Source organism: Cebus imitator, unplaced genomic scaffold (genome assembly GCF_001604975.1).
Source record: "Cebus imitator isolate Cc_AM_T3 unplaced genomic scaffold, Cebus_imitator-1.0 Scaffold49, whole genome shotgun sequence".
Taxonomy (NCBI): Eukaryota; Metazoa; Chordata; class Mammalia; order Primates; family Cebidae; genus Cebus; species Cebus imitator.
In genome coordinates this window covers 1,216,382-1,232,353 of record NW_016107364.1, presented here as the reverse complement: position 1 = coordinate 1,232,353, position 15,972 = coordinate 1,216,382, and the positions used below count along the sequence as shown (strand labels likewise).

The 15,972-nt window shown below is 39.0% G+C and overlaps 1 protein-coding gene across 1 annotated transcript in view; it reads right to left on the bottom strand.

Moving 5' to 3' along the window:
• DOK6 (docking protein 6) overlaps positions 1–15,662 on the bottom strand; it is a 449,269-nt gene extending 433,607 nt beyond the window's left edge. The window contains exon 1 of the mRNA XM_017527520.2: positions 15,403–15,662. Coding sequence (XP_017383009.1) covers positions 15,403–15,468 — 66 coding nt within the window. The 5' untranslated portion in view covers positions 15,469–15,662. The remainder of the gene's footprint in view (positions 1–15,402) is intronic.
• Positions 15,663–15,972: the final 310 nt, after the last annotated feature.

The window sequence follows — 15,972 nt, the reverse complement described above, 5'->3', positions numbered from 1 at the left end:
AGCAGAAAACTTCTAGGTTGAGGAAGAGAGGTGATACCTTCTGGAGGGAGTAAGATTTGGGCATGTTCCTAAAGAAGTGAAATTTCTAAATGGGGTACACTGGGGCCTATATATTATTAAGAACAGAAGCCAGCCCTTTCTCCCACTTTCTGCTGTATTTCTAGGAAAAACAGTGGTAGAGGATGTCAAGTCTTTACTTTGAAGGGAACAATTCTGTCTCCAAAAGAAAGGACATTTTTATGTCTTCACAGGGGACATGCAGTGAGTTATTCCATTTAATTATCCTTCTGTATTCATATATTTATACAGATAGTTAAATTGTATGCAAAAATACAAATTTAGCCTTTCTATGCCATGGTGGCTTGAGTTTCAGAATAACTGTTGTACTATTAAGACTGCTCGGCAAAAACATATTCATTCATTTTAAGGACATGTTTGTTCCCCCCTCCCTCCCTCCCTTTTTTCCTCCCTTCATTCTCTTATTTCCTTCATTCCCTCCCTTCTTTCCTTTTTTCTTCTCCTTCCCTTTCTCCCCTTCCTCCCTTTCTCCCTTCCTCCCTTCCTTCCAAAAAATTTGTCTAGAGATCTGGAAAGCAGAAGAAAATGGAGTAGATACAGAAGATGACATTGTGAAATGTGCCCTTAATAATATGTGAAATAAGCTAACCTCATGATAAATTTGTAAATGATAAGTGTATTCACTGGAAATGTTTATATGAATATACAGTCAACCTAAAACCCCTTAAAATTCTGTAAGCCGTAAATTAATCTTTTACATGTTTCATAACCTTGGGATTTAATATATAAAACGTAGGGTTAAGGTAAATATTTTTTACCTCTCTTTTGTGACCCTCAAAATATGGCTTTCTTTTTTTAAGATTTTTCTTCCAAAATCAGAATTTATCTCATGAATGCATTGACCTTTAGGTGCTGAAAATGAAATAATGCATGCTTCCACAAATGTTTGCAAAAAGTAAGCCAAAATGTGACATAGTATATTAATATGGCTATCTACATGAACTCACCGTATAAGACTTTCAGTTTAGCTACTAAGGTAAAACTGTGGTAAAATAAATATCTGGTGCCTACCTTTAAGACAGTAATAATCATTTAAAATTCATACTGGAAGGTAGGGGGTCTCATGATTCAAATCATCACAGAATGACACCTTTTTCCTTTATCTGTTTTCTTGATGACATGCAGAAAATGACAGCCCATCAATCAATATTTGGCCTCTCTCAACCTGAGTTTCATGAGAGAATTAAGACTTACAAAAAATTAACTGAGTCATTATTTTCCTCAGTTCACAAGCATTGCACAGTTGCTACCATTTTCCATATAGGAAGGAAGTTAGCTCATTACATACATTGGAAGACTCGAGGAAGTAAGAGTTTCTTCTCTTATGGAACCCCGGTTCAGAAAGGCTGCCAAGAAATAGGTTCCTTTCAAAGGTTTGTCCCAGGAGTCTTTTGGTATCTGTCAATCAATTCTATTACTCAATGGTTTGAGCATCATAGACTAAACGCTGTTTTAGATCTTGTAAATTATTTTACTCAATGTTAACAGGACACAATGAGGTTGGTGTTCTTCTACCCAACACATAATTAAGAAAAGAGAGACTTGGAGGTATTTGAAACTTACCATAGGTTTTGCAATTCATAATTGACAAGTTATTAATTAATCCCTCAATTGATCTAAAAGATTATACTCTTTGCATTTTTCTACATTACTTCCACTATAATTGTGCCCCAATGGATGGCTTATCATGTCGTAAAATGAGGCTAGGTTTTGATGCCCCCTCTTACATTTTCTAATTAGATTTTTAAGACAACTGTTGTTATGCATGCATTTGTGAGAAACAATACAGAACAACCCTACATGCTCTTTATCCAATTTTCTCCATGGTAACTACTTATAAAATTATCATCTCATTTCATAACCAAAATATTGACATTACATTCAAGATACAGAACATTTCAACCACCAAATAGATTCCCTATACTGTGCTTTTATAACCACTTCTACCTCACACACAAACCCAATTCCCACTTTCCTGTCCATAACCTCTGGCTACTACCAACCAATTCATTTCTATAATTTATTATTTTAAGAATGTTAATGGAATGAAATTGCACAGTATGTGATGTTTGATGACTATTGTTTTTACAAACACCCACCATAATTTTCTGAATTTCTTATTGTGTGTATCAAAAGTTTGATCCTTTCTTACTGCTGTGTAGTATTGTATAATTTGGGAAACTACAGCCTGTTTAGTCTTTCACCTAATGATGGACATCTGGGTAACCTTCAATTTGTTACTATTTCAAATGAAGCAGCCATGAACATTCATGAATAGGTTTGTATGTGAGAAGTTTTCATTTCTCTGACATGAATGTCCAGGAGTGCAATTGCTAAGTCTCATTTTTGCATATGTAGGTTGTTAAGAAATTGTCAAATTGTTTTCCAGAGTGTCTGAATCATTTTATATTCCCACCAGTAATGTATGAGTGATCCAGTTATCCTGCTTCTCTGCATTCTTGCCAGCATGTGGTGGTGTCACTTTTTTTTAGCCTTTCCAATAGGTGTATAATTATATCTCTTGGTAGTTTTAATTTGCATCTTCCTAATGGTTAATGATGTCAGACATCTGTTTATGTGCTTATTTGTATATACATCAAGTTTGGTGAAATGTTGATGTTCTTTGCCCTTTTCCTGGTTGAACCACGTTTTTTTAAAAAATTATTGTACAGTTTTTAGATTGTTTTATACTAGATTTTTGTCAGAGATGTATAGTCCATAAGTATTGTCTGACAGTAAATAGCTTGTCTTTTCAATCCTTTAAACAGGGTCTTTCACAGAACAAAAGTTTTAACTTCAACAAGAAGAATTTGTCAATTTTCCCTTTTATGGATCATGATTTTGGTGTCACATCTAAGAGTTCCACCTAGTCCTAGATTTTCTTCGAATGTTTTTCCAAAAATTTTTATAGCTTTACGTTTTACATTTAAGTCTGTGATCTGTTTTGAGTTACAAGGTATGAGGTTAATGCGAAGTTTCACTGAGTTTGCTTATGGATATTCCATTACTCCAATAACAATTGCTGTAAAGACATTCCTCTTTATCAAATTAGTGTTTCACCTCTGTCAAAAATATGTGTATTTGTGTGGATTCCTATTTAAAACAATCTTTTCCATAATTATATAATCTGGATGTATCCTTATATCAAAGCTCCTACAAATCCCCATGTGTGAAGAGAATTCACTAATGATGTGCTCATGTCTAAGCTAGTAGTAAACAAAAGAGAAAAGAATTCTACTATCCACTTTTTGCTAAAGACACTATTTAATATTCACTACTCTAAAACACTGACGATTTAAAAATATTTTAAAACTTAATTGAGTCACTTCCAATAATGCTGTTTTATCAGTTATATCTATTAGTTGCAAGCAACAGAAGCTGACAATTGATATATATATAGAAAGTAATTTGTTAAGTTTTTTATTATTTCTAAAAAGGAACAGAGGGCTAGAGAACCAGGTTCAAGACTAAGCAACCATAAATGTTCTCTAGAGTTATTAAAGCGGCTTGATGAGGATACTGCCTTGAGACGACAGGTGCAGTAATTTGCATTGTTTCTACTTTTGTGTCATTACATTGATCCAGCAGAAATGATTACTCTGTCATCCCCTGTAAAGAGTCCTCCACTGAACTGCCTCTTTTGTCACTAACTCAAAGTTGGTCCTAGGTTCCTGTAATGTGTAAAACCCAGCTCATGTTCTTGTGCTCCAGCTGCAAGAGAGATAAGTATTTTTCGCATGTCATCTTTAATGCAAGACCTTATTTGCTATCTTCACTATTCATAATGTGGGACTCTTCAAATATGGGAAAGGGACTCAAATTCTGGCTGAAATGAAGAAATGACAAATGGTCAATATAGCCAGTCATATTATTATTATTATTATTATTTTAGTTATGGAGGCATACTTTATTTATCCAAGCTCTCTAGGGTTCTGTGGAAATATATGGTGATAAACAACTTGCATTGAAAATTATTCTGGTGAAATGTACTTCATTTATTCTAGAATCACTTGAGACAAAAAACATGCCCAAAACAAATAATCTCCTGCCCAGAGATGAATTAAGGTAGAATCTCTGGGAGTGGGCCTTTTCATTGCTGTTCACTAAAACAAACAAGAGAGAAAAAATAACCCTCAAAAATCTTCTCCTGTGATTTTAATAGGCAGCCAGGGTTAATAAGAACCACTGCTTTAAGGAGTAAGGCTATTTGGTTCTATTCATTAAGGCAAATGCTTGAAGAGGCTTATCATTGCTTCTTGTCTCATTTCACGCTCCCCCATCTTTATACAGAAGCAAGTTAGGCACACACATATACCACATGCAACAGTTGTGGTTACCTCTGTCACTCAAGCATCTTCATTTTTCCTCACCGTCATTATCACAAGCCATAGTTCTACAACGGAGGTAGATAACTTGCTTTGAGAATATTCCAAGTAAAATTATCACAGGTAGAGGATCTCACAATGAGGGAAAAGCCATATCCAACTCTCTTGGCTCTCGGTGGAGTTCTGGAGGATCACATGACCTCTATTTCCACAAAAAGAAATTAATCAGTGAGAAAGTTCCATTTCTGATCATGGTGTACTAAGTAACTCAAGAAAGTCCACATGTTAATGATCACAAATGTTGCACATATACAAAAAATATGTATTCGAAGGCATTGAAAATGACCAAAGATAAAATTGATAATTTATTCTTATAATAAATTTTAATGAACCAAATGACAATTCTAGACATGAAAATAAAATCATTGAAATTGATAGCAATGTATAGTTTTAACAGTATCTTATTCACAGCTGAATAGAAAATTAGCAAACTGCAAAAAGTGCAAGAAAAAATATTTATCTTGAAGATTTGAGAGGCAAAGAGGTGAAAGAGTAAAAGCATAAAGACACTTTGAGATATGGTATTAATTACTTGCCATATCTCTGCTTCCTTACATATAAGGACGAAGAGAAAGAATGGACAGAATTGATAATTGAGGAGGTAACAGTGGAGAATATTTCAAAACTGATGAATGATATCAAGCCATAAAATCAAAAGGCCCTATAAAGCTCAAGAAAGATGAATAGAATGAAATCTATATTTCTATATGTCATAACAAAATCCCTGAAAACCAAAGATAAAGAACATGTTAAAGGCAGACAGAGGAAAACAGACTAATCATTTTCCAAAGGCAAAAATAAGACTGCCAGATGGATTCTCAATGCAGGCAATAATACGTGAAAGACTCATTTTTTCTGAGAGCTAGAAAAACAAAATACTTCTGTAGCAATGGTTCTCCATCTTGGCTAGCCCTTAGAATCACCCAGTACCTTTCCTAGATACTGAAAGTCACTTCTAGTTGGCTCCTTGCCAACAGTTCTATTTCACTACAGTCTATTCTACCCCAGCCTCAGGGGTTTTGTTAATTTGAAAGTGAGCACTTAAACCCCCTCATAAAACACATCAGTAATTTCCCAGCTTCTTAGAATACCACAAGCACCCTTATTCTGGATCTTCTCTCATTACTCCACACTCATCTCATCTAGACACGTATTGTTGTCTGGATATGTTGTTTCTTATGCATAGAACTTTTAACAAACCCTACTTTATTCATCACTTGCCAGCTTGATGGTCACTTTCTCTAAAAACCACAAGGGTACTTACTATCTGCATGGACTCAAGATGTATGTGCTATAAATTGCTTCAATGTTCTCTCTCCCTATCCATCCATTTATGCCCTATCTCTTCAAGTAGGAAACAAAGAACAAAAGAAAGGACGTAAAACATAAACCTCATAAGATATCAGGAGCAAGGTGTTACACAGTAGCAACAGTCTTTCACAACCACGAGCCCAGACTTGTGAAGAATACAAAACTGAGTCTGAGCCACTGATTTTTTAAAATAAAATCTCATGCACTGAAACTCCCATTGGGAAAACCATGATTGCATTGTTCAGAACTTGGTGAGTCTTAAATTAAGCACAATTTAAACAGCCGTGGTGTTTTAATTGCTTAGATGAGAATACACAAATTAGACGATGGAAATCTTTCAAGAGCATCCACATTGCTGGCAGAAGTATCAGTCATTATCAACACAGCCCAGAAGGCACAATCCAGAAGTTTTAAGGAAGGATTAACTCATGTTTGTCACACTGTTCATGAAGTGAATTTCTGTACATGGAAGAAATTATTTGTTGTATTCATTCTGTGTTCACATTATAAAGCATTATAGACTGTCAGGGACTTAGTGTTACATGAGGATTTAATGGATAATTAACTTTACATTTCAGAGGTCTTGGCACTAACAACAGTGTAGTTAGCAGTTTAGAGGAATCTAACATGTTACATATTTTCTCTATTTCCTAAAACAAAGTTATCATTTTATAACAACAATTAGCAACTCTGATGTCACATTAAAAACACATGAGGGAACTTTAAAGCAAACCCATGCTCAACTCCAGCCAGGCCAATTCAGTGAAGAAAGCCCAGGCCAAAGGATCAAGCTCTGCAGGTCCCTGTTATATGCAGTCATGGTTGACAGTATTTTTTTTTAAATAAAGGGATAAGTAATATAGATAATTTAATTATGTGAAGTATCAGAAAACAATAGAATGTGCTGAGTGGCCTTCAGAGTACTAAATAATTGTCCAGTTTTAAATGTCTAGAATAGTACATTTCATACTTATACATAAAATTGGTAGCTTCTAGGTAAATTCAGTAACATGACTCGGCACTAGATGTATCTTTATTTAGAAGACTTCCATAGTCAACACCTAAAGATTCCAAATATGTGATAAAGTCTATGATAAAGTAAAATGACATGGATGCTTTCTACAGAACTACACTAGGGTCTTTAAAACACTCTGGAAAATGTATTACTGTTTGCTAGTAAGTTAAAAAGTTTTTTCAAAGCAAGGATAAATATGTAAGAAGTTTGATTTCATTATTTTTGCATAGCATGTGAGAAAATTTACTAGAATTAATTAAACAAAAATAAATATGAAATTTACCTGTTGCCAGGCTGTTAAACTTATAGATTTTTATATTTTGGAGCGGGGGAGGGAATACCAATTTTTCAAGTTTAGACAAACATTGCATCAATTTTTCCAAGTAAAGTCTAATGTAGACATAAAATGGATAATACAATAAAAGCTTTCCTTGTATTTTATAAAAGCATTTTATGAAGATCTTCTTCTGGTGCAGAAGTGGGGAGTGGATATTAACTACTCAAGAAAGATAGCAATTCCATGTGTATGGGTAGTCACATGCCATTAAAAACACATACATATTCTATTGAAAAAATATACCTATTAAATATATAACACATTACATATGTATCTATGTGTGTACACATATATACATACACACACAGACATGCGAAAGGGTAGTAAGAAATCAGACAAAAGCAATTCTACATTTACAATGGAAAAATCATTAGAAAAATATTACTACACGCATTTCTGTATGTGTATTAGTCCAGTCTCACAATATGGTAAGAACATACCAGAGACTGGGTAATTTTTAAAGGAAAGAGGATTAACAGTTCTTCATGGCTGGGGAGGTCTCAGGGAACTTACAGTCATGGTGGAAGGCACCTCTTCACAGGCCAGCAGGAGAGAGTATGAGTGCCCAGTGAAGGGGGAAGCCCCTTATAAAACCATTAGCTCTTGTGAGAACTCATTCACTGTCATGAGAAAAGCATGGGAGAAACCACCCCCATGATTCAATTAATTCACACCAGGTCCCTCCCCTGACATGTGGGGATTATGGGAACCACAATTCAAGATGAGATTTTGGTGGGGACACAGTCAAACCATATCAACATGTAATACATTTTCTATATAAATGTACACATTTGAATAAGTGATTGGCATGCAGGTAACTTAAAAAATTAAGAGATTTTTTTTTAAATAAAGGAACATAATTTAAATACATCTATTTTGATTTAAGCCCCTTTAAAGCAGCAAGCAACAAAAATAAGAAACAAAATAATCCAGCCTCTTGAGCTGAGATCATGGTACGGCTGAGTACTGTCAACGCAATGATGATGTCACCACATGCCAGCTTTTACTATGTCAGATCCCCATTAATCTGGATAGTTTTTATATTTAGGTTTGCTTTAAATGAACTCGCCTTTCATTAAGTTGATTTAAACATAATCTTTTATAAAGCCATGGTAAATAAAGTATCATTTTCTATAAAGATAATGGTAAAATAAATGTATTTAACTATTTAAATAACTTTTAAAATTCTACCCAGGCACTATCAGCTATATTTTGAAAGGTGCTCTATTTTTTTTGAAAAGCGAGATTAGTGAATTTGTGTTTGGTATCAATGAAAATGACATTGTGTCCATTGAATGTGGCCTGGACAAGTATCTGCATATTATTTCCATATTGTGACACAAATTATTTCACTAAATAGCATTTTTATCTGCAACCTAAATAATTTAGCATTGAGTAAAGTGAACAATCGTACCAGCTTTACACTAAGATACCAAAGAAAACACATTGACTTTGAAGGGTACAAATGATTGTGTTAAACTTGTCTACATACACCGTAAAGTGGTAGCTGTTGTATATTAGATATCACACAGAACTTGAAGTTATAAACCTAGATTGGTATATACAAACACATAAACCCAACCTGTGTCTCAATAACTCCAGGTGATTCACCTTACTTCTTTTAGATTCTGGTTTATGTACAGAATGGGGGTTAAAAATTGAATATACGTTTAAAAGCCTGCTATAAGAATGATGTGTAAAAAGTCTTTACAAGGTGTAAAATGCACAGTACACACAAAATGTAGTGAGATTATGTTAGTATTACGAAGTCTCAAACTCAGCACTAATATGTCTTTGTTCCCAGTAATTTTACTGTTTAGCCAAAAAAAAAAAATTTAACCAAGAATTTTTGCAACTAATTCAGCAAAATGGCAGACAAAATATTTTGTACATGTTGAAACGTTACAACCATCACTAATAATTGCAAATACTATGCAAACAACAGTTTTTTTAAGTTAATTTCTGCTCTCTGCTTATAGCAAAATACCATTTCTTATTCCATCCAGTTTGACTGACAGGTGCAACATTCTCCTTGAGTAACAGTGTAACAATATAAAAATGAATTACTTAGAGGATAATCCTGCTCTGTATCTTAAAACTGATGAGGATATACGCAAAAAGTTAATGAAAATGCTCCCTATCTAGAATTTGTGGGCTCTGTGGACAAAGTTACAAGACCTTGAAGAAAAACAGAAAATACTGTGACCAAAGTGAGGTACAAGTAATAAAACTGAGGCTAAAGAAATTATAGTATGGTCCCTTTTAATTCGTTCATCTTGTTTGATAGAAATTATGATGTCCTCAAAGCTAGCTCTGCACTTCAAAATGTATAAAATCTAGAGATTATCTGTAAATGGTGGGACTACAGATAATTTAATTTTGTTTGTATTGCATGCCTTTTATCTTGTACAGTTTCTAAATTGATGTAAATAGAAACAGTCTAAAGATACAAATACTTAATTGTCCTATTCAACAGTATCTACATGGTTTATGATCCAAACAGGGCAATGCTAACTAATAAATATACTTCAAAAAGATGACACGTATGTCAAATATACATGCTTCACATGAAACTAATTTTGTTTTTCTTTTTGAGATAGAGTTTTGCCCAGACTAGAGTGAGGTGGTGTGATTTCGGCTCACTGCAACCTCCACCTGTTGTGTTCAAGTGATTCTCCTGCCTCAGCATCCTGAGTAGCTGGGATTATACGCGCTGGCCATGGCACCCAGCTAATTTTTGTAGTTTTAGTAGAGATGAGGTTTCACTATGTTGGCCAGACGGCTCTCAAATTCCTGACCTTGGGTGATGTGCCAGCCTCAGCCTCCCAAAAGGCTGGGATTACAGGCATGAGCCACTGTACCCGGACTAAACGAATTTTTTATTCAGTATTCTATAGTAATCCAAAATATTCACCATTATTGTGTACATTTGAAAGACATTTAAGAAAACTGGGAATGTAGATCTTACAAAGATATTTGACCACTGTAGCACTTCCCTGCTCACTGTTTATTAATTTCAGTCATTTGAAAGATCTCTTTAAGTACTGAGTATTATCTTTGTTATCTAAGAAAAGGAATGCCATTTTTAAAGTTTACCTTGCCAGTCGTCATCTGTAAATCAAGATAAAAACTTCCATGTGAATCCTGTTATCTCTTTCCGATTTACCAGCCTCTCCCAGGTCTTATATAGACATAATAATTTAATAGCAAAATCCGGCCATGTTTCTGTATTTGGTTTTTACTGTTAAAATTACCTTAATTTTCATTGTATTTTCTTAATTTTTAAAATTCGAAGAACGTCAAGAATGTTCATATGCAGACAGATGGATTTTTTTTAAAAAGAAAAAAAAATTGCCAATAGAGATAGTAGTTTCTACGCATACCTGAGTTGTCACACACACAAACATACAGCTGCAGATACTGTAAAATATATGGATTGGGTAGAGGATACATAAGATCTTTTCTTACTGGAAAATTCTAAGAACTAGTATTATTTGCAGAAATATGTATAGATACAGAAGTGTCAAATGTACACACAGTGTGAAGAACATGCATAACAGCCACCATGAATAAAAATCTAGAGTTCCAATAACTGAAATTGTCATATGCTAAATTTGTATTTAATGAGAAATGAATATACAAATGATAAATAAACATAGATGTCAGAGATCCATTTCAGAAAGCAATGCCCAGAATACACAATATTCTAGATAAGTAAAGACTGAAACACACTCATTATCATTTCTGTACCTTGAATCCATAGATTAAGAATTCATATCTGAAGTAATGATCCTGAAAGTTCTTTAGAACTTTTGAATGGTCAGAATGACTAAGTTATTTATATGTTTTATCTTCAATATATTTATTGCATTTAATTTTTGGCAAATTGATAATGCATGCCATGTTAAGATATAATCTCTCTTTACAAACTAGTTTTAACAGATTTGGAGACCAAAGAAATTGTAAAATGTTCTAAAGAACAAAATATACAAATGCATATACACATATTTCTATTTATTTTATTTTATTTTACTTATTTTGAGACAGAGTTTCACCTTGTCACCCAGGCTGGAGTGCAATGGCACGATCTTGGCTCACGGCAACCTCCACCTCCTGGGTTCAAGCAATTCTTGTGCCTCAGTCTCCTGAGTAGCTGGGACTACAAGCTCATGTTCACCATGCCTGGCTGACTTTTTGTAATTTTCAGCAGGGACAGGTTTTCACCATGTTGCCTTAGCCTCCCAAGGTGCTAGGATTACAGGCATGAGCCACCATGCCTGGCCATTTCTATTTAGTTTAATCAGTGAACTTCTATAAAAGGGTAAATTTTCATAAATATCTCTCATGAAGAAATACTCTGAGGAAAGCTGTTTGAGAAGAAAGGAAAACTCAGTGTTTACAGAAAGGAGGCCGATTATCATTAAGCCAGGAATGGAGGTGTCTTGAGGTTTTTAATCAAGAAGGGAGAAAGGGCAAGGGGTAGGTGAATCTACAATAAGTTGTTAAAACAAAAGAAAAATATGCAAAAAGTGAAATTCTCAATAGGTGCTCAGCTCATAAAGTTAGTGCTCTTCAAAACTCCAAATCTGTTCTTCCACATTTCCCTGCTTCCCCGACAGTGAAGTTGGTACAAAGTGACTGATTGGCCCAATGTACTCTGAGTAGCAATGATGTAGAGGTTATTTATTATAAATAATTCAGGCTTACTACGAGTCTATAATACACAGACAAACACCAGTGTACACTACCTCTTAAAACTGTGGGCACTCCAGGATAATTTGATCACTTGTTGAGGATGTACCCTGAATAGTGTGTGTGTGTGTGTGTGTGTGTATATACACACACACACACACATATATGTATATATATACACATACACATATATATTGTATTAGATATATATATATATATATATATATATATATATCAATCTCTCACCTGAGTTTGAGTAAGAAATATAAAATATCTGTAGAAGATACTATTTTGCCTGTGTACAACGTGTCTCTGAATAGTCACGTTGATGCATTTGAATGGATACCTTGAAAACAATGATGTGAGGTCTGTGTCTAGAGTAAGTTAAAATACAGCAGTCTAAAATTTGTACAGTGATCCTGATGACAATGACTGTGATGATGACGATGATAACATCTCTCCACAGTGCTGCATTTATTTTTGATAAATTTAGGGTCAACACACAAAGTGTTAGATTATTAATGCTTTCAGTGACTGAGTTCTTAGTTTGGCTGCAAACCAAGAACCTACTGGATATTTTGCTATATATGCCTTGCTTACTAAATTTTACTGCTTTGTCCAAACAGTGGGCTAAGGGACTGTACTCAATAGGTTGCTAGCTTCTTCAGCGAGACACGGGGCAAGGGCTCTTTTGACTAAACTGGAAAGCCCCCCTTACAGGGCTGACTTTCTACCTAGAGGACAAGAAATGTGTTACTGTCCTTACTCAAAATTGGACTCATCTGTGAGGAGAAAAAGGCACATTAGAACAATTCATCATAAAATAATGTTTCATATCAATAATTATCTCTGATGCAGTCGACCTCATATCCAGGCCTTTTTTTTCAGACTTCAATTTTTGAAAGCATGAGTCTTGTCCATAATAAATCAAATATCTATGCATGTTCAATTACATTTTGAAATTTAGTTTTGGTCATAAATCATACAAAACTCATCATGTCCTTAGAGTTAAAAAACACATTATTTGGAAAAGTTCATAGTTTTGAGTCCATAAAATTAGGAATATGTATTATTAACTATGCAAAGGAAATATTAATCTTTGCATAATTTCCATTTTTATGATTTGGGGTATGACTCTTTAAGGCACACAATATTTCCTTAGAGTTTTACTCTCTTACAGGACTCATTTAACTTAGTAAGCTTCACAGAACCAGCTATGTGAAGTTTTGTCATTTGAATTTCTCTTCTGCATATTAGAATATTCCGAACAGAAAAGTATCACTTCTGAAAAACTAATGTTTCGAAAATAGCAAGGTGAATATTTTGATTTAATTTAAAACAAAACTGTTTCAATATCAAACTCTGAAGTTTACATTTCTCAGGTAGAAATGGAGGACAAAGGCAATTAACTTTTACCTAAACAGACTTCTATTGTTTTACATGAAGGCTGCACTTTACAAAGGCAAAGCTCTAAACAGTGAGCATAGTAAAAGAGGATTTGTAAGTGTAAATATACATTTGCGCACAGCACATCGTTAGGCAGAAATGGTGTTCAAGATGATGTTTCAAATGCTGTGAATGTCATAGTTAACCCAAGAAACATTCAATGCACTTTCCTTGGGCCCTATGTTATAACTGGGTTACGTACTTAGCTTTTATTGTGTGAAATCCTGGAAAGCTTAGATGGAGGAGGGAAGGAATCCTATAGACTCCAGGGCCAAGTGCGCAGGCTACATTCTTCAGTCTCATTTTCACGTGCAGGTGACTCTGAACGCAGACACACATCTTGTTTGGGACTTAACTCATCCATTAGTTTATATAGTCTAAAGTGTCAGACAGTTTCGGTTTCAGGAAGACCAAAGGCCGAGAAAAATGAACAAGTACCCTGTCATAAAGCAAAGAGCTTCAAAGGTCAAGCTAAGATGACTCCCTTCCACCTCCCGCTCTGCACCTCCCTTGGCTGACAGCTGTGTGGTGACAGATTTGAGCACTGCGTCCTGGCTGCGAGGAATAACCACACTCCAGGAGCACCGCAGGTTTTCCCCTCTCTCCCTGGAAAAGGACGAAGCGCTTTCTTCTACCCCAAAAAAACCCTGGGAACCTGGCCGAGGGTCTGACCCTGGCGCCTGCTCTTTCTTGCCTTGGTGGTGCTCAGGACCTCGCACAGTGGCTCCAGGCCCGAGTAAGGGGGGCGTTGCTGTCACCCGGCTCCCAGCCTACTACAGAGCTGCTGAAGTTCCAGAACGGACCCCTGTTGTCCTTGGGTACAGCCTGTACCTTTAATGCGAAACCCAGCAGAGGCAGCAGCGAGAGTCAAGTCTGCCTTTCCCGTGCTCTCGGCGCCGCCAACTCCTGACAAAGCCACTCCCAGTGTTTGGTGATCTGCCCTCTTCTGGGGATTCTACTCTACCTTTCTTCTACTCTCTAAGGCTACACTTCCTTTGTTTTCTTCTTTACGCAAAAATTAGCAAAGTTCTCCCCCCTTTCTCCCCTTCTCCAAGTTGGAGGATTCATCCCGCCATCAGGAAACACAGGGAAGGTTCTAGCTCAAGGACCCTTTGCCCCGGGATGCAGGAACCTGGTAGAACTGGAACTTGGAGGACAGTGAGGTAGACACAAGCAGAGAATCCAGAGCAGGGGCACTTTCTCTTCCAGACGAGTTTCCCTCCCTCTTCTGGACCAGCCCGTTCCGGTCAGCCTTGGAGGCCACCCTACCTGACGCGCTCTCTCCCCGGGGACACTCCCGCCCGCCTCTCCAACCTCCCCCTGGCGTCCGGAGTCTGGGCCCAGGTGCGCGCCCCGGCCCAGGTACCCGCGGCTCACGGTCTGCCGCCTCCAGAGAGCCCCTCCTCCTTCCTCGTCTGGTCACTTGAACCCTTGGGTTCTGCACTGTTTCCCCCCAAGTCAGGCGGCGCATCTCTCAAGAAGTAGAGAAAGGTCCCCATCAACTTTGCCGTCACGGAGCGCTGTCCGAGGGAGGGCACGGGGCGCACACCTGCCTGCACGCGGCCGCGGGTCCAAGGGTCGGGGAACACTCGTGGGGCGCGGGAGCCGCCCGCGGCCACGGCTAAGACGCCCTAAACTCGCCCGCTACAGCCGGCAGGGACGCGCGGCGCTGGGAGGGCATCACTCGGGAATTTCGAAATGAGCTTGGGAAACCGGGACCAGAAAATGGTGATTCTAAACACATGCGAGCGTCGCCACACGGAGCAGTTCCACCCGAAAGGCGCTCACTTTTGAGAACAGACCATCGCGGACGGCACAGCAGAGAAACCTCCTCCGAGGCACGTTCCTCGTAGGAACCGACAACCCCTTTCGTCCACGGACTTCCCCGCACGCGCGGTCGAAGCCAGCCCCGGGCACTCGAGGATGGGGACCCAGGCGCTCCCGGAGCCCCCCTTCCCGCTCCGTCCGCAGACCCCTCGGCAGGTGCGGGCCCCCAACTGGCCAAGCAACAAGCGGGCCCTCCGCGGAAGGGCCGGGTTCCCCTCTTCGCGGTCCCCGCACGGGTCACCGCTCCCTGCCCCCCGGCAGCCGGCCGGGCCGAACCCGCGGGGGAAGGAAAACGCGAGCGAGGCACTCACCCCCAGCTTCCTGCTGCGGATCTTCACGTAGCCCTGCTTGACTATGTCGTTAAAGTTGGAGGCCATGGTCAGGGCGACCGGGCTCCTGCGCTCCGCGACGATCCGCTCTCCCGAGCCGAAAGCCGCCGTCCGCCGCGGGGTCTGCGCGGGTCTCGCATCCAGCCGGCCGCCGCCAGCAGCAGCGCCGCCGCCCGCTCCTCCGCGAGCTCCCGCCGGTGGGGACGCGGGGTCGTCTGCAGGGCCGCCGCGGACGGGGAACGGGGCCCGGCGCCGCGAGCCGCGCCAGCCCTCCGCGTTCCGGCGCTCACCTCCGCCCCCCGCCGCGAGCCCCGCGCCGCCGCCGCCCCCGGCAGCACCCACGGGCTGGCGCCTCGCTCGGCGGCGCACAGCTGGCCGGAGCGCACCACCGCAGCTCCCCAGCGCGGGGGGAGGGGGCGGGCCGGGGGGGCGGGCTGATGCGCCGGCCCCGCTCCCTCCCCCTGGCCCGCGGGGTGGCTGGGCTCGGAGGCGCTCGCAGGACGCGCTCCATCCCTCTCCGCGCGGGCGGGAGCGCATCCGCCGCCGCCGCGC